The sequence below is a fragment of the Ammospiza nelsoni genome, chromosome 4 (genome assembly GCF_027579445.1).
Source record: "Ammospiza nelsoni isolate bAmmNel1 chromosome 4, bAmmNel1.pri, whole genome shotgun sequence".
NCBI classification, from domain to species: domain Eukaryota; kingdom Metazoa; phylum Chordata; class Aves; order Passeriformes; family Passerellidae; genus Ammospiza; species Ammospiza nelsoni.
Window position 1 is genome coordinate 67,539,980 of NC_080636.1, and position 25,734 is coordinate 67,565,713.

The following is a 25,734-nucleotide window of genomic DNA, read 5'->3' on the forward strand; positions in this document are numbered from 1 at the left end:
TCTCTAATAAACACAGGCAAGTGTTGCTCTGATTTTCATCCATGTGTGGTTAGAAGTCCTGGTTAAAGTTTTCTGGAATAACGAACCTGATTCTGATTGTATTCAAGTTAAAATTCAACAAAAACAAGTATAGACAAAGTGCCCCAAGGATAAAGGATGCAGAAGCAATGGAACTGTGCATATGGAAAAGGTCGAGGAGAAAAAGCCAGAGGAACAATGGCTTATTTTCTTTAAAAAACAGTGGTGGTACAAAAAGGTGGTTGCCTGTTAATAACGATAAGAGGTCAGCTTGGAATTGAAAGAAAAGTTCCCTGTCTGTGATGAGAGGCACAGTTGACTGAACTGTTCTCAGTGCATGCATATCTTCCCATAGTGTGATATCATTGGAAAGTCTTTAGTGATTTTTTTTTTGTTTGTTTTAATTAACACAGGAGCCAGAACTCTTGGTGATTTCTTGTTGCAGTTCCAAGATGGAACTGTATGCAGATTCTAAAAAAAAAAAATTCAGAAGCCTCCTTAAAGTATCTCTGATATAGCTTTAGAGTATAGTGAGAAAAGAGCCTGTTGAAGAACAACAAATCTGGAAAGTAAATTTGCTTCAGTATATTGAAAATTGAGAAGCCCAAGTCTGTCCTTGTGAAGTCTTCCCATTGTAGGTGCTGGTGGAATTGGTACTTCTGCCTGATTTACAGGGTTTCACTGGAGATGGAGCAGAATTAAGAAGAAAAACAGAAGGGTCCAAGAGCTATTGATTTAATTTAGTAGGATTTCCTTTTCAAAACTGGTGGTATACTTAGGGGGTTGAACTTCTATTGTATGGAAAACTGTAGTTTAAGCCATTGGAGGTATATTAAAAGACTAGGTAATTTGCTTTATTTTTATTTACTCTTATCTCTGTTGGCTGTACATATCCAGTAAAGGAACAGTAGCACTTTGTCAGCGGAAAATGAGAGGAGCCTGAACATCGTGTAAGTCACTGATAGTTGGCTCCTGCAGCATGACTCAGTGGGCCAGGTAACTGAAGTGGGCACTCTGCAAATTGAGCACATGGGTAGTAGTGCTGGCAGCCAAACCTCTATCCCATCACTTAAGAATATTGACCATGCTGGGAAGAGGAGGCTGGGCTTGGGGAGGAAAAAGAGACCCTATTGGGAATGTCCATCTGCTCTTCATGCTGATGAGGTTACATCCCTGTGATTTCTTGGCTGGAGAAATTTGACTTAATAAATAAATCTTAAAAAAGCTTCTGTGACTAATAACAATTTGTGCCAGAAGAGGATGCTATCAATTTGGGAGTTAAAAAAAGGAAAATTATATGTCTTCACTGTGGATCATTCAGCATCCAAGTGAAATTATTTTTTCCCCATTAAGGTATTTTAACACTTTGGTGTCTTATTCAAACTAATAATTGCATGTTTTGAGTATGCTAGTACACATGTTCTCACAGCTGCTGTTCCCATGTGGGAAAAGCAGTGCTATTAACCCAGCCTCCCGCTGGGGTTATAAACCTTGCTATTATGTGTTGGGGGAATGAATTGCAAGGAGCTTATTTGAAGGAGATACAGATTTATTTCTGCAAGTGAATTGTGCTCTTGTGTCACCATGAGTCAGAAAGATGCAAAGTTATCAAAGGTGGAAAGGTAGTCAGCTTTTTACAACCCATGAAGTAAATTACAGTTCTGGTATATAATTTGTTAAGTCAGTTCAGTTAGGGAAATATAGAGGACAAATTCCAGTATAAGATTGCTTACTATTAAGTAACAGTGATTATGTGTAATTAAGATTAGTAAGAAGATAGATACTGGTATTTTTGAAGCATTTTAATTAGTTTTATGAGGTTTTCAAAGGCATTGCACTTTTCAAGGCTCTGTCTTGAAAGTTATTTTCTTCTTTTATGACTGTCAGTGTTGTAAAGTCATGGGGACTTTCTTTACATTAATAATATGGACAAAGAAATGTTTTCTGTGGTACTTAGATTTGTTGGGTTTTGTTTGTTTTGGTTTTTTTGGTCCTTTAATGTTCTGCCTACTTCTCTTAAGAGTCATTAGGCAACATGTTGTCTTTTGTGTTTTTTTTTTTTTTTTTTTGAATCTCTAGCTTTCGTTTTGGAATGCCAACATAGCCTACCAAGTCCTTTTTATGAGTCCAAGCAGAAGTTATTACATGAAGATGTGAGTTAAGTCTTTGAAATGAAAAAGATATTGCTGAAATTCCTTTACAGTTCTAGGTATATATAGTTAAAAAATACCATCAGGTGAGAATATAGGTCTTTTTATTTATAGCTCTTGGTTTTTTTTTTCTTTAATGTTGGAGTTTATGTTAGTATATAATAATTTGTGTTATATTGTGTTTTGGCTCGATCCTGATAATGGAGAAATGTCAGTATCTGTTGCATCTGGTGAGTTAATAATTTTCTTTCCTGAGGAAGTACACTTGAATAAACTCTGCTGCAGCATACCATACAGTTATTGTACTTCTGTGTAAGTGCAATGAAATGAACGCCTCCAGTAACATGTGGAGGCATTTAATTATCAGAACCATTTGTTATTATTATTTGATTTGCTGTTAAGGAAAGTAGTGAGGAAAAAAAGCCAAAACCCTCCTGGGAAACCAAAAGCTTTTTAGATGTGTTTTGTGGTTGATGTTTCATGCTTGTTAACTCCAGAGTTTGGTTTCAGAGCCCTTTTAATAGAAATGCTAATGGGATTCTTCTCCATCTTAGAGTGTGTGATAAGAGATTTTTTGAGGGATAGCAACATGAGCTGCATAGAGCAACATACCATTCAGTAACACTGTCCAGATTCTCCAGAGCTGGTGTAACTGGGATAGTGTTTCATAAGACTGAGGGGAGTGATTCCTCTCTAGTCATTGCTTATATGCTTGTTTGGGGCTTGTCAGTTTGCTGGCAGTCCGCTTGCTTTGTGTTCTCTAGTAGTGAGTGTGTGGGTAGGCAAAGCCAAGCCATCCCCACCCCCACCCCCTGGAGTTAGGTGCCTCCCTCAGTGTGCACTTCTCACCTGTGAGTGAAAGCTCCCACCTGGAAACCTTTTCCTTCCTACCTGCAGTTGCAGTGATCTGCTGCAGGGAAACCAGGAGTCATTGGCCAGACAAGTTAGCATGGACGCCTGCACTGGTTTGATTGCAGAGGTTGGAGCTTCAGGTGGGCTAATCTACATTGCTTCTTGGGGAGATTCCCTATTCCTACTGGCCAGCTGCTGTTAATCTCTAATACAGCTTTGATCCATTCATGGATTAGAGCACTTGAGAGGCACTGACAGGACAAAGGAGATTGGAGCAGGAGAAGCATGTTACCTCCTGTGAACTCTCCATTTAGTTGTACAGTCTCTTGATCTGTCTTCAGTCTGTGACAGCTCACCTTGCTTAGTACTAAATTCTGTATTGATTATGCCGCTGATTATATTAAATATTTACTTTATGATAGTAAAGTTTTACCGTATGGGTCTTTAATTTCCTTTATTTCAAATCAATAAGATGGTGTTTTTTCCAGTATCTCAGGTCCTTCTGGGGATTTTAGTCATACTCACTGTAATTGTTACTAGTCTAAGTTAAATAATAATGCTGTTCTAAAGTTATTGTGCTACACAGTAGATTACATTTTGAGCTGTGGACTTCAGCTTTCTGAGCAAGAGTTGACTCTAAGCTTGGAGTAAATGGATTTTTTAAGCTTCCTTTTGCTGTCACCCTGCCAAAGGTAAACCCTTGAGATGAACAGCTGAGGTGAAGGAAATGATCTAACGACACTTGTTGATAATTAGTTGTAAAAACAGGTAGTACTCAAGATGCTTTAGTTAAATCTTGTTCATGCCAAGGCATCTCGCAAACAGATTTTGTTTAGATTTAGTAATTTCTGGTTTACGTTGTTTATTTTCAACTGGAAATGCTGTAAATCCCTTTCTAATAATGTGTCTGTCTGATGCATTCCCATGCAGTATCAACATCAGGCATGCCCTCTCTAGACCTAATGCAGCAGGAACTGCTTCCCCTGGAGGTGCAGAGAAGCAGAATTAGGTTTGAATGGGAAAATCAAATCAAGCTGAATTGAGAGGAAAAAGAGTTTGCATGGGTTTCTGAAGTGAGGGCTGAGTGTGTTGTATTGTGGGCTGTACACCTGCTCAGTTTAGTGGCTAGTGTAAATGGGGCTCCTCAGTGTAGCATGATACCTTACCCCTGCGTTATATGGACATTATATGGATGTGCATTATATGGACACTGTCCTTCACAATCCTTAAAAATGAATTTGAAGTGCGGCCAGCAGATATTGCCTTACTTTATTGCAAAATAGCCACCTAATGTTTGACAGCCATTTTGAATTGTGAGGACTATGCATTGATTAACTAACAGCACAAAGTCTTTCTGAAGAAGCATTTTTATTTTCTTGACAAGAAAAAAGGAGATGTAGATAGTTGTGGAAAGGAATAGCATCTGCTGTAGGACATCAGATGTTTTCCAGCAGTTCCTGAGTCTACTGGCTGTGCAGTGTGGTCCTTGCTCAGCCCAGCAGCACAAGGCAGGGTGACCTGGCTGCACACCAGCCATTGCAGTGCCACCATGAGCATGTCACCTGCAGTGTAAGTCCAGTGCAAGAGGGGATGCTGCCTTCATGATGAGGTGGCCTTGATGCTGACCCTTACACAGATGCTTAGTTCATACCAAATCATAGTCTGAACTGATGCACCTTTTCTTGATAGATAAGGTATAAGAATTACAGGACTTAGCAGAGTTTAAAGGCTTGGAGAGGGTGTTAAACTTCAATGCTGTTTTGCAGCCTCCTGTGCTGTTTTTCACCTTTTTTTTCCTGATGGTTTTCACTGAAAACTGCAACATACTTCTCTTTTTGTTTGTGTTTTCTGTTGAAATAACTGTCTAATAATACTGCAGCAATGAGGGAGAGTTTTTGTCTGGGATGCAAAGTCTCTATGGACTCACGTACATGGGTAGCATTAGACTGACGATTACAGAGGACTAATTTTCTGTAAAAAATGTCTTGAACTAAGCATGAAACTTGATTCTGACTTGGAATATGCACTGGTTTTGTTTACTCATTCCTTTCAGAATGGCAAATTTTTTTTGGCTTACATAGTTCAAAAAATAAAATACACTCCAATTTATTTTTCTATAATTTACCTGTAAAAACAGGTAGATTATTAGATGACATCTGTTGTCTCAAAATTCTATTCAGAAATTTTTTTTTTCCACATCTGTACTTCATTTATTCTTGGCCTTTCAGTTAAGTGTGAACTTGTTCCAACCCTGAGACTGGAAATCAATTCTGTGTGTCACAGGTTTTGATGCAGTCCCAGTGTCAAGACAAGCCAGGGGCCTAGAAAACTGTTGCTTTCCTTCTCTCCTGCTGTAGCTCTCCTGTCTTTGTCCTGACATATTGAAAAAGAAGGTGAAATTAAGAACAAGGGTAAGAGAAAAGCTAAAGTAGGAAATCACAGTTGTAAAGGATGTATTCAGAACAATTTTAACACTGTACCTATATTTTATTTCAAAAGTTTATAGATGTATTTGCATGATGATATTTTTTTCCTTAGTGTTGCTCTTTAGGTAATTTCTTGCAAAGTCTTAATTTGTCACACTGAACCCCTCACTGTCTCCATTCCTCAACAGTCAGGCAGGAAAAGACAGCTAAACTGTGATTAAATCAATATATTTTCCCTCTTTTTGTATTTAGGCACCCTTTTTATTCTATAATGATTACCTAACCAGGTAGCAGAAACTAACGTTTTTGTGTTATTTAATATGTATTTTGCTCAGGATACACATGCTCTTTGAAGAAAAATACAACCTTTTTTTGTTTCTTCCTGAATGCAGAAAATTACCATTCTTTTTTGTAGAATGATCACTTTGTTTGTGAAGGGAGTTTGAAGAACAGGTAAAGTGACTTCTTGCAGTTTAGAAATTATTCATTTTACACCTTGTGCTTTCCTCTTCTCTTGACACTCTATTTCACTGGTTTGAGGAATGTATCCATCAGCAATTTCAAAATGTGAATTTTCCATTGCTAGAAGTTTAGTGAATTAATGTATTTTAAAACCAACATACACTCTTAATATTAAATAGCTTTCTGTTTTTACAAATGCTAGCAAAATGACTTCATGCTGGTTAGCAGCTCAAAAACTGCATCAGCCAATAATGAATATTAGAGAACCGTAGATAAGAATTATAAAAACTCAAGTGAAGGTACAAGGAATAGAAATGGCCTTTTAAGTTACCAAAAAACTCTTTTACTGTTGCCATTTACAACAGAGAAATATCTCCTGATAATCCAGGACTAAAGCAGCAAGAGAGGCAGGTGCTGATACTTCTATTAAATCTTTAATTTGACAGAAAAGCCAGGTTTTGCAGCCTACCACTCTCTTGTGTTGTTGCTAATTGAGTTTTAAATGTTGCACTCTGTTTCCTGCTGTAATGATGATTTCTATCTTTCTAGTTAATGAGCTTAGATAATTAAAGCATCCATGTTCAAGGGCTGCCTTGAAAACCACAGCAGTGCTGCAGTCGACTGAAAAATCACCTTAAATGATGATTCTTTACCTGTTTACTTAAAAGAGAACTTCACAGAATACTGTTCTTATAGGTGGCAAATAAAAACCTGTGTTGAAGATGGAACCTCAATACAGAAAAGCATTTTGGCTAGTCAGGTGTGATATAATCCCACAAATCACGATTATGAATGATCTACAGAAAGGTGATGGCATTAGTGCAGTTCTTAGTGACACTGTGTTGTAATGCCTTTGCAAGGGTGTGAGACTTTTCACAACATCATCCTCTGTGCCTGAAAGGACAGTATAATTAAAGCAAAACAAAACAATGATATTTACTAACTTTGAGTACCAAACCCACAAAGGAAACAAGCCTTTCTTATTTAAGTATTCTCTTTTGCAAGTGTTTCTGGAGCTGTTTTTTTCTGACACTAGTATGCAAATGAGATCTATGTGACAGGGAGTACATGGAATATTAAGAATCATTGCTCCAATGCAAAGCACATCTGATCCTTACTTGTTATCCATGCTACTTCTGATAACTTGCTCCAGTTAAATAGCATTAAATAGATGTTTTTGTGTGTAGTTTTGTTGTTGTTGTTTTTGTTGGAGTTTTTATTTGTTTGTTTTGTTGGTTTGGGATTTTTTATCAGAGATATGAATACCTGGAGTAGAACTTTGTTACAACCATTTTAAAAGGGAAAAAAGGGGAAAACTGCTTTCTGGACTTGCAAGACTTGTGCCTGCAGAAGCCTTGCTAGGCTGCAGAAGTCTGTGGCTTTGTTCTTTCAGTTCCCTTATTGCTGCTGTTTGTTTCTAAAAGTAGATCAAGGAGAGGGGCTCAAGAAAAGTCCTGAGTCTGTTCCTGCTTAAGCTTAGGACTGGAAATTGTTCCTTGCTCAGCTTGGAAGGGACAACTCAGAAGCTTCCAGAATTAAAGGAGGATCTTCCAGGGATCCCTTGTAGCCACGTAGTTGGTCAGTCCTCAATGGAAGAGATGAACCGTTGTCCACTGCTGATGGAAGTAATGTTGTCCATGGCAAGTTTCTAATCCTCCATCCTCTAAGAAAAACCTGTCAAAACATTTCCAGAGTTTTAGGTCTTTTCTATGTGATCCAGTTTCACTGAGCCTTCGATCAAAGCTGGAAAAGTATTCAAAAGTAACAAATACGACAGTTTTCATTTTTTAAATTCTTAAAATAGTCTTTTAGACTTTTATAATTCTTAAACAAGCGACTAACATATATATGTCTGTTCTTTGGTGGAAAACCTTTAGTATTTCCTAGCTGTGTGTGCATTCTTATAAGGTAAGGGAATTAGTTGTTGGATTCTTAATTTTTTTTTTTAATTTTAGAATTGTCTGTTCTCAGAGACAGCATGAAAAAGGAGAAAAATAGGTTGAAAGCCTGTTCTTTTCTACTTGTGTTATTTCATAGCACCTTCATCAGCTCTACTTCCTGTGATGCATAGATATACCTGCTTTGCTTGGTCACCAAAAAGACACACACACACACACACAATTATCTTCTTTTGTGGGTGATGATCTTCTAAAACCTGATTACCTTACTTTTGTGTTTTCTGAAGATAAGGTCCTGTCTGTACTGACTCATATTTTTTTTGTCACAATGATATGTCTTCCTTTTTTTATAAGAGGCTTCTGTTGATTTTACTGCTTCTTTTTTCTTTTGGTCACATGCTTTTCAGCTTTCTAGCAGTCTATTTATAGTAGACAGACTGTTGAAGGTCCTTATTGAATTTTCTTTACCAAGTTCAGTAGTAAATATTTCAATTGGAAATATAGATACACAAAAGTATTGTATGAACTTTTCAATGAATATATAGTTATAAAACTTCTGGAGTACATGAAAACATTCAGATACAATAAATACAGGTTTATGATCCAAGAGGGTTATTTTTTTTATATTGTATTACTTGGGCAGATACAAAAGGCTAAAGACAGACTGCCAAGCAATATCTACAGTTGCAGTGAAGCACAGGCAAGCTCTACCAAACATATGAATACATTAGAATTTTATTGTTTTTATGTGTCTGAAAGGTTTCTGCCTCTAGGTCACTTCAAATAACCAGGTTATTGCAGTCCAAAAGTGAAGCAAGCAGCCTGGGAAGTCTGTGAAGTGCAAATAGCATATTTTTTTCTTAGTACACATTTTTCACTTGACAGTATCAAATCCACAAAAGAATTGTTTCCCTAAAATTGTTGGACTGTTGAAGGCCAAATTTGACTGATCAGTTGTGCAAAACCATTACAAGGGAGCAGCAGCAATTGATGTTTTATAAAGGAATGTGTAATGAGGGCAAAGGATTTTGTTTCATTAAATCAAGGCAGCATGTTCTTGGGAATAAAGCCTCCTGCCTGTTTGCAAGCAAGGAATAGAATAGCTAGAAATATGCATAAAAATTAATATAAATGCCATCAATGTAGAAGATACCAGGTTCACTATTTTTCTCCTGTTAAAAAGACAGTTTGTTAAGCTACTCATTATAGAAAACAAAGGGAATTAGACATCAATAAAGAAATAAATGAACAAGAAATTGGAGTAGACCCACTCCTTGTAGCAATGGACTATTGAATTACAAGTTATGATTTCTTTCAAGGTGCTGTTGTCCAGACTTTTTGTCTGACAATATGTGGATGGTAGTAAGCAACAGTGTAAAATTTAAGCATCTGTAAGTATCAAGGGACCTATACAGCCATATAAATCCAGGCTAGATGCAGACATGATTGCTTAAAAACACAATGGCATCTTGTGTGTTGGCTGTTTTCCTAACCAATGACAGCAATTTTGTTGCAAGAAAATTTGTAACACTGTTGTGTTTACTGCATTTGCCTTGACTGTGTGGAGAAGTTCACTCTTTTCATTTATCATTTGGGTTTTGAGGTTTGGTTTGGTTTTTTGGTGTTTTTGTTTTTTTTTTTTTTTTTTTTTTTTTGTTTTTGTTTTTTTTTTTTTTTTTGTAATAGTAACTTTTGTTTTAGTGAAAGTTGAGCTTCCTATGATGTTTCACCATTTTGGTTGATGATTTCATTGTTCTAGTGAAGGACTCTGGTCAGAGAGACTCCTGGAGTTGCTTTGATAAGGGTCAGTGGTTTTGAGCACTTCCTTGGGTTTTTGCTTGACTCTGCTTTGTTGAACAGAAGCACATACTGCAGAGGTCAGCTTGTCACCAGCCCTCACAAGATGGAACCTCGCAGCCTGTAAGAGGTGGTGAAAAGTGGCATTTCTCTCTGAAATGTAGTGGTTATGAGAAATCACAAATGGTTTAATAACGTGTTATATTAAAATTTCAAGTAAAAATGATACTCTTACTGTGAGCATTTTCAACTGATGGCTTTTGTCAAATCACCTTTCACCAGGAATGTTTTCATGGTCCTTGTTTCTTACAGCTGGGAGCCGAATTTAAAGCTGCAGGAAATGCATGCTAAAGAGAGATGAGGAAGAGAAATGCAATTCTTTTAATATCATGGAAAGGATTTTTTCTTTTTTCAGGACACAAGTAAACTAATCTATGGCTGGTTTGGGGGTTAGTATTGTGGTATATTATAGTTGGAAAGAACATTTTGTGTTATGATTTAAACTGATAATGTATTGGATCTCAGCCAAAAGCAGACAATGTTCTTTCTGAAAAGTGAGTCATTCTAGGCAGCAAGAGAGTTAAAGAGGAATGTTCTTCTGAAATAAGGATTTAACATCTTCAATCTGTGTGAGCATAGTGTTGTGTTAAAAAATCACAAGTATCCAACTTGCATGGAATGGGAACAAGGAAATACTGATCTTGTACTGCCCCATTCAAGCATTATTTTGCTGTGTGCTCTGGTGGGATTGTGTTACATATAATTGTATTATCTTTTTGTCTGGGGTTCAAGCAGAAGAATCCTTTATCCTGCAAGTGCAAAGTGTAAGGTGTGGAGATCCTTGGTTGGTGATACTGAATTCATGTACGCTTAATTCTCTTATCAAATGTCAGCGAAATCTTTTGACTGATAGGCAGCATATTAAACACTTACTTATCTCCCCTTGGAATGTCTGGTCTGTAATCATTTAAATATATTTACTAACGCTCCATTAGGAGCCTGAAATGATGTTATATTTGAGGTTACTGGTAGACTACAGAGCAGAAGCATGCCCTAAATGCCAGTTCCGTGTAACAGTTTTTCTTTTTTTTTTTTCACCTGATACTCTCTCTGCAAGGTGCTGGCCTTTTCTTCTCACCTCTGTTTCTGAACACCAGTACTCCCTTACGTCTCAGAACAGCTTAAGGCATGCGATGTGGTTGGTAGCTGTCTGCTAAAATAATACTTCTTTCCTGTCACCCCCCTCTTCTGACTTTTTGGGGTCTTTTCCCCTCTCTAGCCAGACATTAGGAATACAATTCTGAATATAGTGTGAGGGGCTGGTTAGCTTACTTGAGGAGCACAGAGCAAGAGCTAGCCCAAATCTGCCTGACTGACACCCCTTAGTGTTGCCCTCAGTCCTTTTTAACTTGCTTGCACCCTGCCTAATAACAAGGTTATGCAAAGAAACATAATTAAGGCTATTCAGTTCATCAACATGACTTCTTTGTGTTTATTTTCATAATGATCATTAAGTGATAGCAATTTGTTTCTACAGCTAGGTATTCATAAAGGTGCCTTTAAACCCCAACCATCCTATAATTCATGTTGATTTAAGATCAGCATATGGATTTAGCCATCTTCTCAAGATCATGTTTATGTTTTCATCAAGGGGAAATCATTGTAGTCAACTCCTCCTTGCACTGGCTCTCCTAACTAATTATTCTGTGAGCTTTTACCAGGACAAAAAATTACTTTGGAGAGCTTTCTCTTGAAAGCACTTTTCTCAGGAGCTTAAGCATTTTCCACCAGAATTAGATTTGCATAAGACTTTGGTTATATAATTTAGATTATATAATTTCAAAAAGTAATTTTCTGTGTCTTAAACTAGAATTGGGGAATCTTGTACGTTGCTTGCTTTCCTTTACATTATACTCATATACTAGGGGTGTTCACATGAACACCCTAGTACAGAAAGGCTGGATACAGTGATGACTCAAGCCCTCCAAGATGGGTGCAAAAACTGACATTTAAAGCTCAGTAGGTCTTTGCTGCTGGTTCTTTTCATTCATGGCTCGGAATATAGCCCAATGCTACACTTCACTGAATTTCTTTAAGCTAATTGTGCTGGCTCTTCCAACTCAGGAGGCATATGAGTATCCATGTTGATACTGATGGTTGCTAATTAAGAGCACAGGAATTTGAGAAATTTTATTTTCATTTTCCCTTCTGTTTGTGGGACGTACAGAGTGCTACATATACAAAGGTAACAAACAAATGCTGTTTTTCGTTATGGGCAAATGTTTGTTTTCCACTGATAAGATAAATTGTTGCACTGAAGGAAGGAGGATGCTCTTTGTAATAGTGTTGCTTCTGATTCCTAATAGAACACTTAGTAGGGGTGGGGTAAAGCGTCAGGTTGGGCTGTGATGGCACAGAATGAGGAAACTGTGAGAGCAAATGTTATCCCTAGGTGAAAATGGATAACCTGTATTACCAGCCAACATGAAGGCTTTGTGGTTGGGTTTTTAGATAGTAGGCATTCATATACTGAAGCTTGACATGCTAATACTGCTACCTGTAAAATCTTGTAAATTGTTGGGTGCTTGGAAGGTGATTGGATTGCAGTCTGTGATGGTAATACTGCTCTAAAATTCTGTAGTAAGCAAACTATACCATCCATCATGGCCCTGTAAATAACTGAGGCTTTCTTTGGGCTTTATGTAATTATTACTGGATCCATGTAATACTAGTGCCTGTGTTTTAGCTTTACTGGGGTTGGGATTAGTGCTGCTGAGAGAAATACTGGTTGTAGAGAAACCTGTTCCTATGAGTTGAATTAAATCATCAGAAAAAACATTATCCTGTTATTTCAGAGTCTCCTCTTCAATAGTCCTTTTCTCATTTTGCCTTGTTTCACCTTCCCTAAATTTCATTTGGAACATGGTGTTTAAAGCCAGGCTGTGACTGCTTCTTCTGCACGATCTTCCTTCCTCCTTGAAAGGGCTGTCTGCTTCTGGTGCATTGAATTGGATGCAGCAATATAAATGTGCATTGCTGCCTCTCAGGCTATCCCCGCTGACTGAACCTGTGACCTTATACACTGTTAAAATTCCTTGGGCCTTTTTTTTTCACATCTGTAAAACTGAGGATAAGAGAATTTTCCTATTGCTAAAAATAACCTTGATCTCAGGATATGAGCTGGAAATCCTGACCCAAGCACCAATGAATATTTCCTCACAAATAATCCTTCTGATGGGGTTATTTGTGGAATATTCACTGCTCCCTGATTTTAAGGGTGCATTAACAGGAGGCAATGACAGTAAACTTGCTTTTGTGTTTGCTAAGGAGGATTTCAGGGGCAGTGCTGACCTTGGGAGGGTGGCAGGGGAAGAGCTGGTTGTTTTTTTGGTGGATGTGGGAATGAATGCTAATTTAGTCCTGTCACACTTTGTTTCTCCCTCCGTGACCTCATTCAGCATCTTGTATATGTGATGAAAGCACTACCTTTGTTGATCTTGGAAAAAAAAAAAATCTGTAAAATAGTCACTAGATCACCATCCCCTACTACCGCTCCATTAAGTGGCTTTGATCTGGAATTGAAAATTTTCATTTGGTACTTCATTACCAAGTGCTACCAACTTACTCTTCTGAAAAATTCAGCTGGGGTAGGGGCATGGAGAGAAGGGCTTTTTCTCTGCCAGTGTAGGTTTTACAGCAGTTGGTAGAGCCTGTTTCCTAAGACTTGTTTCTGGTATTTCCTGTATACACAAAGGCACTCCTCTGCCTGCTAAGCTTATGTACCTGGTTTTTATTTTGTTTTGAGACGCTGCAAATAATATTGTGACATGAAAATTAATACGTAGAGCCATTTTTAAAATCTTTGTGCTAAAGACATTTTTGTAGGCTTAGCATTTTGAAGGGCTTCTGCTGCATGGGTTAGGGTTTGGGGGTTGTTTTGCTTCCTCCATCAGAGAATATTAATTGTTGTCCTGAAGGTCTTTTCTGATGTGATGTTTTCCCTTCTCTATTATTTTTCACTCTGCCTCTTCAAATCAAGTGTCATTAATTTGTTCTAGCCTTCAGGGGATGGTGGGAGAAAACGAACTCCCATTAGAAGGAGTGAGCGTGGGTGATCTTTACAGACACTGGAGTTGCAAGTGTTGGCAGAGCACAGTGTAGTGTCCTCATGTGTTGCACAGAAAACAGATTTTCCCAAGATGCTCCTTGCCATTTTTTTCCTCTTTGCAAGGAAGGAATGTTATCAGTCAAATAACATTGGCAAATGTGGCCTTGATGCTTCCTTTGTGGTTTCCTTTGCTGTACCTGTACGGTCAGTGGTTTCTGGATTTATCTCTGGCTAACCAGGCCTGTTCATGAAAATAGATGATTGAAGTTTTTTGTTAATGCCAGTTCACTCTGGTAGTATAAACTCATCAATTTGCATGCAGTGATTGAAGGGAAAAGATAGATGAAAGCCTATTATAATCACGTTAGATAACCAGATATGAATATGAATGAGATCACGCTTCTTTTGAAAATAGAGCTGTGTTGTTCAATAGACTTAGTATAACAAACATTTATATTAAAGCCCATTATGTTGAGTCTTGTACTTGTTTTCTTTGGAAGAGTTACTTAGTGAGCTGTCTACATGATTCTGACCTTAATCTCAGTAAGTAATGAAATCTGCAAGTTCTTTAAACGGCTCACAAACAGGAACAGAATTGCATGGCAATGAAACAATGTATTTAACTTAACCACAAACTTTGTGTCTTGAGTTGCCCTGTAGTGAGCAGATGCAAATAAAAATCTCTGGAGTTTCTTCTTTTATTTTGTACTTCTTCCTTGTCATTCTCCAGAAAATAAGGAAGAAAATTGCTCTTTCCTTAGTGATTAAAAAAAAAAAAAAAGGAATGAAACTGTGGCGTTCTGAACATTTCATTGCTATGGCAATATATAATATTCCTCAGATACACATTTGCTGACAAACTTCATTCAAGCTGTAAGGTTATGTAATCAAAGACATGTGACCCTTATATATGACTTTGTTATTAAATTTTGAGGAAAATCAGAGCCTTCTGATTTATAGTTGAACCCTTCAAAAACAATGCAGTGGTTGTTCTTGAAGCACATGAGAATTTTATGCATATAGCTGTTGCAGTTGTTTTCCCTCATTTTATGAGTTTTCTGAGGAAGCCCAGTCTTTGATAACTGAGCTGCAGAAGTTAGTTTAGTTGATTTTGCTTTGCCTTTGTGTGGCCACTGTAAGTACTCCTTCCCACTTGGCTTCTTCACTTACCCTTTTTTAACTTTTAATTCCTTCAAACTCCTTGCCAAGAGAAATGTTTAGGGCATACTTCTTATTGGACATGCAGCCTCTTTACCATCTCGTTGTAGATGTGTACAAGTGACCAGCCACAATTCTGCTCAGACACGTGCAGGTTTACATGCTGCAATTGTTTCTTTGTCAGCAAGGCTTTGTAAGTATCAGTTGTCTTTGCAAAGCAGTAAGCTTTTGGAAGCATGTGCTCACTAATGGAATGGTAAGCAGCTAAATGCTTCCAAAACATTGTACAAAGCAACCTCCTTTGGGATTTGCAGTCTGCATTCTACAATGTAACTCAATAGGGTGTTTTCCTCCCTTAGGTATTTTAGTATTGTGTGCTGCTTTGCTCAAGCACAGTCTCTTGGAACTCAGTGCAAAAACATCTCCAGCTCAGTGAATGTAAAGAACAAGTGATCAAGTGGTGGATATTATTCCCTACACAGTGGTTTAAAAGATATCTTTGCTATATTGTTGTTAATTGTCATATATGTATGAATTTGCAAATGTTGCTTCTGGAGCTGGTGATAGTGTTACATACCTGCTCCTAATACCTGATGGCATTTGAAGATGAGAATATAATCTTGATACATGGAATGAAAATTCACTTGAAACAGTAACTGTATTTTACTATCAGCCCATTATGTTACACCAATTAAGTATGTACCTGGTAAATGAGAAAATAAGTGCGGCATATCCAAACTGTTGCAGATGGAAAAATTTTAAATTGACAATGTTTAATGTAGTGTGAATATAAATTTTGTTATTAATGTCCATTTTGAGCGGGAAATTATATAGAATAATCTTTGGACTGAGTTTGTACATAGTGAAGAGCATTTAGATATCTGAAGGAAGGTATGTGAAGAACATTCACAGACTTTTTATTTGTGCCAGTAGACATTGCATTCTAAATCACTGTTATACCAGTGGTTTGTCATCTATAAATAAACTGGCAAATGCACTGCTCAGCTTCAAGTTTCCTTCACTGCTAGTACCACTTGAAATCAGTGGTTCCTGTTTCAGTATTGCGTATTCTTTGACATAAATCAAAGAAAAATCCTCACAGTGAAGCCATCAGAAACATAATTTAATTTGTGTTAGGATGACAAAAACATTTCTCCTGTGTCTTGCCACATCCAATTTCTATTTTTGTAATAGAATGATATTTTATAGACAGTTAAATTGGAAAAAATCTGCTGCTTACCTAAAGGTTGTGTAGTGGATCAAAATACCCATCATAACAAGTAGAAAAAGCTGCTGAGAAACATGATTTCTCAGGAATTGCAAGGGCAGTCCTGTGAATTTGAATCTTGTGAAGGGGGCCCTTGTCTTCCTTGAAAACTTCCTCAACAGAGATACATTTCTAAGGAGTCCACAAACAACTAGTGGACTCTCAAATTTTCTGATTGTACCAGGAATTACTTTTTTGGAGGTCAGGACATTAGTTTCAAATAACTTAAAAATTTGTTTACATTTAAAACATTTCTAGTGTGTTGTGTAGTTCTGGAGCTTGCTGCCCTGAGAGTTTAGGTAGGATGTTGACAGGCTCAAATACACAAATTCTTAAGCAACAAATATGATGACTGAACTGGCTCTGGAAATAGTAAGTGAGTAGAAGAAGTTTTGTTGTTCTCCAGCTGGCAATTTTAGAATACAAAGGAAGTTGAAGAGTACTGGGTAAATTAAGCAGTGCTGTCTTCTTTAGGGAGAAAAATTTGCTGTCACATTAGTTTGTTATTATAAATGAATGAATGTACAAAGGCCATGACTCGATGGCACTTCTGCGAAATCATTGATATTGGATAGTATGTGAATTCCTCCTCTGGGTTTTTGTTTTTTTTTAATATGAACATAGCTGCTTTTAATGTTAATTCTGCACACATAGAAACCATGGTTTACATTGCCTGTGTTCATAGTTTAAATCCATGTGTACATTGATCCTGGAGGTCTTCATTAAAAATTGAATTTCCTGCTTTACTGTGCTGGGGATTTTATTAGTGATGAAAGAATCTTTTCATCTTTGCATTTGTTGTTTAATAGTAAGAGCTCCAGTACCAAAAGAGGGCCTGTACAGGTGTAACAAAACAGAATGTGTCTGGCAAAATTAACAGGAACAACAGATTCAATGCTAATACTTGTAAGAGGCTAAACCTAGTGTGCTTTTAATTATATTTTTCTTGTAACATAAAGGATGAAGGTACTGGACTCAGCAGTGTGGCGTGGATATGAAACCTCTCCTGTGGGCTCTTGGTGGGACAGTGCTGCAAGTTCTTTCTTAGTGATATGAAGCTGTAACATGACATGGAGACTATGCTAGAGTTATTGGCTGGTGGATATTTCTACCTTTATGAATGGAAATATCATGCTGGGTCTCTTTTGCCCCCACCTATTGAAAGATAAAGTATTGATTCAACTGCCTGGGAAATCTTCCAGATCTGAGAGGTTCATAGGAATTTAGAGTTGGAAAAAAAAGGTGACAGAACTATAGCTTTAGAAGCAGTTGCAGTTCTTTTCAAATGATAAATTGAGCATAGTGGTGTATGCTTGCAAAATTGCCCCTTTAATTCATTTGTAAATCAGGCTGTTCATCAGAATATGAGTATATGGGTTTTATGTTACAAGGACATTTCAAGCCTATACATACAAACCTGGAAAGTGTAAAATGTGTAAGCTATTCCATCCTATCCAGGCAAAACACCAATTGGATTAACTGTATGTAACATTGTTGTTTCCCAGGAGGAACTCTGGGATTTGACCATAATAAATTAAACTTCAATGCTAACTTAATTTTGAGCATCTTCCTCTCTCTGCTTTTACCTGCTGATTTTAAATTTCTCTTTTGGAACTACTTTAATTGACAAGGTTAGTTTTGAGTGCTGGGCTTTTCAGCTTTCCATCTTTGGGGGGCGGGGGGGGGTGGGGGGTTGTTTTGTTTTTCCTGAAAACATTTCAGCATCTATTGCTAAGTATAAAAGAAGTAGGCTGCTCTGTGCAAAGTGCCTAGAATATCTGTCAAGTACCCATTTTCAAGACCAATTCAGACTTTTGCAAGTTGTGGGATTGCAGAGCTTTGCACTTTTTATTTCTGCCCTTTTTACTGATTTGCACACTGCTTTTCTGACTTGTGACAAATTCAGGGACGTGCAGGTCCTTGCAGAAAGCTTTCTAACCTTTCTGGTTTCTCTCTAATGGGCCCAGTGTATTTACCTGTTCACACGTCTGCATACCAAAAGAAAAAAAATGTCCGGTTTCTTTGTGCTTTAAGTAAAACTAAAAAAGTTGAATCCCTTTAAAAATCTGTAAGTCTTGTTCAACTTCAGGTTTTTGCAGTTGGAGCAAATGGGGGCGGGCGATAATTGGTAGAACTGTACAGTTATGTAACTAAAAGCTTTTCTGCTGCAAGTTAGGAGAGCAGATTGCCTGGCCATCAGATTGCGACACATGTTTTTAATCTTCCCACAGTGTCCGTGCAGAGGAGTGCAGTCAAGAAGTGTGTATTGGTTTGGTAGATTAATGTCTTCAAATAAAGATGTTACCAAAAACTTTCCTTCGGAGTACAGACATTTTTTTTTAGAGAAACAGTGGTGGTGCCACACCACTTGGAGATTTACATAGTATTTATTTTGCATAATTAATGGCAGATATTATTCTTAGGTTGAAATTGTAATTGTTGATGGCTTTTAGTATGAAAGTTTCCATCTAAAACTCACCGTGGGAATCAACTGGCAAAAAGATGATACAGTGTATCACAGTGGTGATAAGATGAAATATGCTATTTTATGGGAAAAATATCATGTTACTATCACAGAAGAATGGCCAGCTAGTCAGGAATCATGAATTGTCTCCAATTTCACATAAATATTCATGAAAGCAGTGACTGAGATATCAGTGAGTTTTTTCTGTACCCAAAGGGGAGTGGGTGGTTTGTTTGGTTTGGATAGGGGTTCTTTCTGGCTTTTGTATTTAGTTTTTTTGATGGAATGACACTATATGGATCTTAGTGTAAACATTCAGGGAGAAGTGATACAAGTATAAAACTATACTGTGAACTTGACTGAGATGAAAGACAGTAGCCTATGAATGCTTTGCTCTGGGAGTTTGTTGGATTTGGTGCTGCAGCTGTGGTATGTAGTCCTTTTGTATCTATATGGAGTTGTGACTTCAGCTTCTCCAAGGCATGCTGACAAATGTGAGGTTTTCTTATCTGCAGTGGATCCAACAGCATTACCTGAAAGAGAGCATCTGAATTTTACTTAAGGTGGACTGCTGCTGCATGATAAGGCCTATCCTGGACCCTTGGTTTTCTTCCGTTACTTCAAAAATCACCCTTAGAGTGTGAAAATCAGAGGATTGGTTTGGTTTGGTTTTTGTTTTTTGGGGGTTTTTTTTTGTTTTTTTTTTTTTTTTTTTTTTAAGGTCACTGAAGAACCAGTTTAAACAGTCCCAGTCAGGGCTATTAACATCACCTTGGTTAAGGATCATTACCATAAAAGCTCCAGGCTTGACCCTAAATGGGATGTGTGAGGGGAAGTTATCTTTTGAGTAGAAGAAATAGAGCTGGTTTTGACACTGCGTGCTTAGACATCCATGAGTTCTCCAAAAGCATTGCCTGCCTTCGTGCAGATGCTTGAAATCACCCACCAGGGAGTTTGAAGTTTCACAAGAGAGCAGAACCAAACTCTTCCCCTAAAGGCACAGACTGTTACATTGCTTAACTAGTGAATGATACACAAAATTGTCATAACACGTCTTTGGATTGTGTGTACCTAAGATGATTTTTGCATGATGAATCTAAATATTGCTCCTCTTCTGTTCTAGTTTGTGGAGACATCCATGGTCAGTTCTTTGACTTGATGAAACTGTTTGAAGTGGGAGGTTCTCCTGCCAACACACGGTACCTCTTCCTGGGGGACTACGTGGACAGAGGGTACTTCAGCATTGAAGTAAGTTTCCAATTTCTGGATTTGAGTGCAAAATTGCTTGCAGCCTGTTTTGTATCTTTACCATCATAACTAGCTCAGGAATACTGAGGCTCTTCACGAATACCATGTTAATGTTGCTGGTGGTGTTTTTATAAAAGTTGCTTGGAATCCAGCCAAATCCCACTATATCTGTGCTCGGAAGCTGACATAGAATGGTGTTAACTAGTGGCCATTTAAATATTACACAGAAAGCAGCGTGCTCTGCAGCTTGCAAAAGCTAAATAGCCTGAGTAGATGAGAGCTATTAGAAAAGAGATATAAGAGAAAAACTTAACCTGTGACCCATAGCTTAGTTTGACTTTTAGGCTTATTTGATCTGAGTTTCCTGGATGTGAAATTTTACGAGAATGGAAGGACTAGATGAGAGGTAGATGGGACAAGAAGCCAGCACGCAGCATGCTGTGCTGGAGAGAATGAGTAAGTTCTGTTTAGGTGTGGCATGCAGGAGTGCGTGATCTCTGGCTTTTATGCAGCACTTGAATCCACAGAGAGGTGATGCACAAGTGCCCTGCTGGTGGTCTCAGACCTGGTGTAGTCTCCAGGTGAGGCCATAGAGAATGTGGAGGTCAAATGGCCTCTTTAGCTGGCTTGTGAAAGAAACAGTGTCCTATCCAACCTGCCGGCTTTGACTAGAAGTGAGTCAAATACCAAACCCAAATTCTCTGTTCCAGTGCTTGTAAAGCAAACTAGATGTTTTCTTCTATCCTGTTATTGCTTGATTTTACAAACTGACAGGATGAAGTGCACAACTACTGAATAAAACCCAATGTGTATTTTTTTTGTCTAGGTTATAGCTGGTCTAGTTATTAACCAGTCAATCAGAAATCCTTGCTGAACTCTTGATCTTTTCTGTGAAAAGTTCAGACTTGAATTCTCTCTGAGTCAGGGCAGAATGCCCATTACCTGTTGGAAGCAATATAGATCCTATGATACGTGTCTGTGTGTCTGTGACTAGATAAGATGGCATCATGTGAGAACACATCCACTGCTGTTTCATTCTACATCCCACATTGAAGGACACTGTTGCCATATTGGTATACAAGTGTATAAGGCCGAGCACCTGAGTTTGTGCTTGGAAAACAGATCAGTGTATTATCTTGCCAGTGTTATGTTTGAAGTAAGAAGTTTCTGAAAAAATAGATTCAATAAAACTACTTTTCCTTTATTAGTTCATTTTAGAACTGCATTTCAAGTGAGCTGGTTATCACTGCTGTGGGTTTCCATGCTGGATTGCTTGGGGAGGGTTGGGAAGGAGGAGCAGGAAGAGCTGCACACACTTAAACCATTGTGCAGCTCTGTCTTGAACTACCATTTTTGAGTTGTGATAACCTCATTCATATCTCCTGCAGTCTTTGATTGAGACAAGATGTGTCTGGAAGAGGAAAGTTTTGTCTTCACTTCTATATACGTAGGCTTTTAATAAAAGAAATAGAACAGCTTTCAAGTGCTTCTCTGACAGTTTACCAAAATCTGTTCCAGGGCTATTGCCAATTAAAGAAATAGCAAACCATATGAAAAAAAGACAACAGCCTATGTATAGGCAATAATCCCCTTAAAATCTCTCATTTAGCAACCTGTGCATACATACTTAGCAAATTGTATTCTGAATGCAGTTTTTCCATTCAGGAACATTGCTTTTTCACTGGAAGCAGTATTGGCTTCCGCCAGCACCAAGGAAATATCTCAGCTGTCACTTATATTATTTCTTTTGTATGTTAGGTTCTCAAATCACTACTTTTTTTTTGGTCACGTAACTGATTTTCCCCACCTGTCACCTTGATTAAAGATTATCTTTGAAAGGAAGGGCAAGTTTCTGTTTCATAAGTGTATTTAGATGTAGAGCTGTGCATTCAGGCATGAACTCACCACAATAAGTAGTGACAAGGAAAAGAAAATTGTGAAGAATGCAACTTGGCATTTAGAGGGGGAAGATATTTCTGGTGGAGAAGGGGACCTAAGTATATCGATCAGGCACCAACTCTTGTCAGTACTTTGTGCTGGGGAAGTCATGCTGGTAAACAGCCCCAGCCTCAGTTCATATTTCTGCCATGTAAACAGCCCCAGCCTCAGTTCATATTTCTGCCATGCTAATCACATAGTGATCTTTCTTCCATCCATCTGCTGACTTCCCTTTCTGCTATGGATACAGGAGAATATTGCAGTTCTGGGGTCTTCCAAAAGAAGTAAGTGGCTGGTCCAAGGTACTAATCATGAGTAATACAAGCTTTAAAAACATTCCCCTTGATTGCTGTGTGATCTCTAGTGTAAAAGTGACACCATTGAGCTTAGACCGAGCTGAGTTCTGATAGTGGGCGAAATAATCCTTCTCTGTGGGCTGCAAAGCATTTGGAATTCTTCTGGATGAAAGGTACTACATAATGCAAGCTATTATCATTAAGAACAGAGAAAGAAATTGCATAAGGTAGGTGGAAGGCATTTGATAATTCAGAGGGAAAAAGAGAAAAGTATTTGTATAAGGCACTCAGCAGAAATGTCGGTCCTTGCTCTATGGAGCTTTTGATCCAAGGCTCAGTTCTTCATGTGCATGCTGCATTTTTACTGGTGTTAGCTTCACTGCTTGAAGGAGGGGGTGTGTTTTGTGTTTTTTATATTAGCTCTAAGCAATGAGTCAAAGGATGAGAGACTGATAAAGAAGTTCCAACAGGTAAAGTAAAAAAATGTCAAGTTGTGAGTAGAATGAGACAAGGTTTCTTAGCACTGATGGAATCTTTATTCCGTACCTGCGTTCTCTTTTCTTTTTGACCTTTTGACAGAACCTGGGCATTTCTTCACTTAAAAAACCAAATTCCTGCAATTTAATACAGTGCATTTGTTTCCTTGGCTGTATAACTGATAACATTTCCCTCTTGTGCTTGTGCATTGTTCCAGGGCATTTGACTCCAGAGTAGAAGAAACCCCTTAGTCTTCACTGTCAAGTAAGATTTATGGTCATGGAGAGTAGAAACCCAAATGATCAAAACAGAGGGCTATTTTTAAATGTAAAGAATAGTTAAAGCCTAAGTGGTTCTGCAGGAATAGGTTGTAAGGAAGAATGACTAATCTCTACCTGAGTCTGAAAACTCTTTTTTGAAAAGCAGACAAGTGCTGTGCAGTATAGGGAGGAGGGCACATATAGACTATTTTTCATCACGGTCTTGGGAAAATTACAGAGTAAAAACCAACTACAGTGCATTATTAATAATAATATGTAAACCAACTGTTGGAATTATTTTCTTGCTCAATTCCATGTAACAGCATACAGTCTTATATGTCACTTGACCATCATAAGGTATGTAGTGATCATTTTTGGCAGAGGAAAGAGTTAAAATATGGAGAATTGAACCAGTGTTCAAAACTAACAAAAGTGGAGTTAGGTTTTAAGGTTCAGAACATGCATACATTTCCCTTCCTGAGTGCACAGACTGACATTGCAGAAGGTGAAAGTGGTGTTGTGGTATTTCCAGCAAGAACAAAGTGAGGTGTTTGGAGTGAGTCTAGAATTTGACCACTGGACCTTACGCCAATTTTAAAAAAGCATCTGGCACTTGAGATGCTTCTGAATTTGGTGAACTGTTGGAAATTAAATGGTCTCTCCCAAGAAAAGAATTACACGTAAATAAATTTATGTTAGTAAACAGTGGGTGTAGTTAGTGCTGGTGAAAGTTGTGTTTATTATCTCTCAGGTCTCTGAACTTTCCAGTTCTTCATTGGAAGAATAAACACCTTTCAGCATCGTCTGTTACTGTAGTGTATTAATGTTTTCCAGTAAAGAGCTTGATTTAAAATAATTTGGGCTGATCAGGAATACTTCACCAGTGAAGTCAATAGTTTTTTTCAGTTCTCTTAAAGCAAAGAAAATCCTAGGACTTTAATTATCCTGAATTTCCTTGCCCTTTTCTTCTGTAGACCAGTAGCAAGTATCTTTCTACATAGCAACAATTTGCATCTTGTGAGATCTTATTTTTGTATGGCATTGCTCCTCAGAGCTGTGAAAATTCAGCAAATTCAGATTATTTTTATATGTATTAGATTCCCAGACTGTAACATCTGTTTGTGTCAGGGCCGTCCTTGCAGCTTGACTGGTCCTGTGCCAGCTGTTCCCAGTGTGAGTCCCCGGCATGCCAAGAGCCCCTTTTGGCTGCAGGGGGAGAACATGTGATGGCACCATTTCTGCTGCACTGATGCCATCTCTCTGTGGGACCCATCTTCTCAGAGAACAGCTGGGGCCTAGACACAGGATACCAAAAAGGAGAGTTAGGAGCCATCTCTGTCTAGAAGGTACTAGCTATAAGGATTATAGGAACATTTACAAAAAAGAATTTCCTAGTCACTTTTTGGTTGAAAAAGAGGTACTTCTTTTTGGATATTTTTGAACTTTTCAGATACTCTTTTTAAAGGCTGAAATGGGAGTAATGTGGTCTAAACATTAGCAAACAGTATATTGTGATTGTGCTGAAATGTTACTTGGAGTGAAGACAAAATGGCTTTTTCTTTATTTGCAGTAGTGTTCATAGTTTTCTTTGTGCTCAAGGGATAGTAGTTCAGAAATGGCAGTAAGTTGCATCTCATGTGAGTATTCTGGTTACAGCTGCAATGTATCTTTGTTTGTCTCTGAAATCATGCTGTAATAAAGACTCATTCCAGTAGTGTGAATGCAGCTATGTGTGTATAAAGGTACATGGTTTCCATTGGGATGGTTACTCCATTCTAGGAAGCTGTATTTGTACTGGATGTTGTGATGGTACCATTATTTCACTGCAACTACAGTAATGCAATTTTTATATTTCAGTGAGGTGTGTGTTAGAGAGTGTGGGAGCTATGCCAGTTCCACAGGTCACAGAGCATCAGTAGATACCTTAGCAATGTGTGGCTTAAATTATCCTTTCAAGTATGAATTACCTCACACTTACTCACACTTTATTTCATCTGCTGAGGAGTGCCCAGTGCTGTCAGTCATTTGGAGGGGGACTTCAACTTTTGTGGCCCCTGCAAAGCCACACAACTGACAGTGAGCTGCATCTCTCTCTTCCTGGCACTGCCAGTGCCACAGCACCAAGAAGTGAGCATTGTGATGCTGTGGTTGTACTCAAGTGGCCATGATGATGATTTTCCAAGGTACCTTGTTTTAATCACATGACTTGAGATGCACAGAAGAGCTGTGGGACCTTTGGTTTTCCTCTCCAAGGATGGGCTGAGATGTGGAACTGTGCGAATGCTCCAATTCAGCATGCAACAGTGGAGTTAAATCCCAAGTCTGTTTTGAAAATGTGGGTCTTTGGCTTACACCGTGCTTAATTTCGCAGACCTTTACTTTCCTGAAGCTGAGGCTGCCAGAACCTCAGCGGGAAAACCGCTTGACTATGGGAGCTGGGAGGTAAACAGATTACCTCTTTGTTACAAACGTAACATATCTGCTATTTCAACAGCTGAAAGACAGTAAACAAGAGGGGTTTGAGGGTCCTAAGTCTTAGATATATATATATATATATATATATATGTGTGTGTGTGTGTCTATGGATAATTTGAAATTAAATAGGCAAAAATACCTTGCAGATGTCTAGATTGCAAGGTCCCTGCTGTACGTTTTGCATAGAGTTACAGCAGAGCTGATGTTTGGTATGTTCTTAATGAAAATGTTGAAGGAAGCAAGGTATTTAAAACTTTTACAACAGGGAAGCAGTATTATGAAATACTTAAAGGCTTTAAGCTCAGATTTTCAACAAGGACAATTTATCATAAATATTTTGTTTTCAGTAAGAATTATGATATGTGAATCACAGGCAGGAAAAAATCAAAGCCAGAATGTTTGCTCGTGATTTGTTGTTTACGCATAATGTTTTTTGTATA

General features: G+C 38.0%; 1 protein-coding gene across 1 annotated transcript in view; it reads left to right on the plus strand.

Annotated features, from left to right (window-relative positions):
* Positions 1-25,734, plus strand: part of PPP3CA (protein phosphatase 3 catalytic subunit alpha) — a 171,050-nt gene that overhangs the window by 100,856 nt on the left and 44,460 nt on the right. Inside the window, exon 3 of the mRNA XM_059469843.1 lies at positions 19,724-19,848. Coding sequence (XP_059325826.1) covers positions 19,724-19,848 — 125 coding nt within the window. The remainder of the gene's footprint in view (positions 1-19,723; positions 19,849-25,734) is intronic.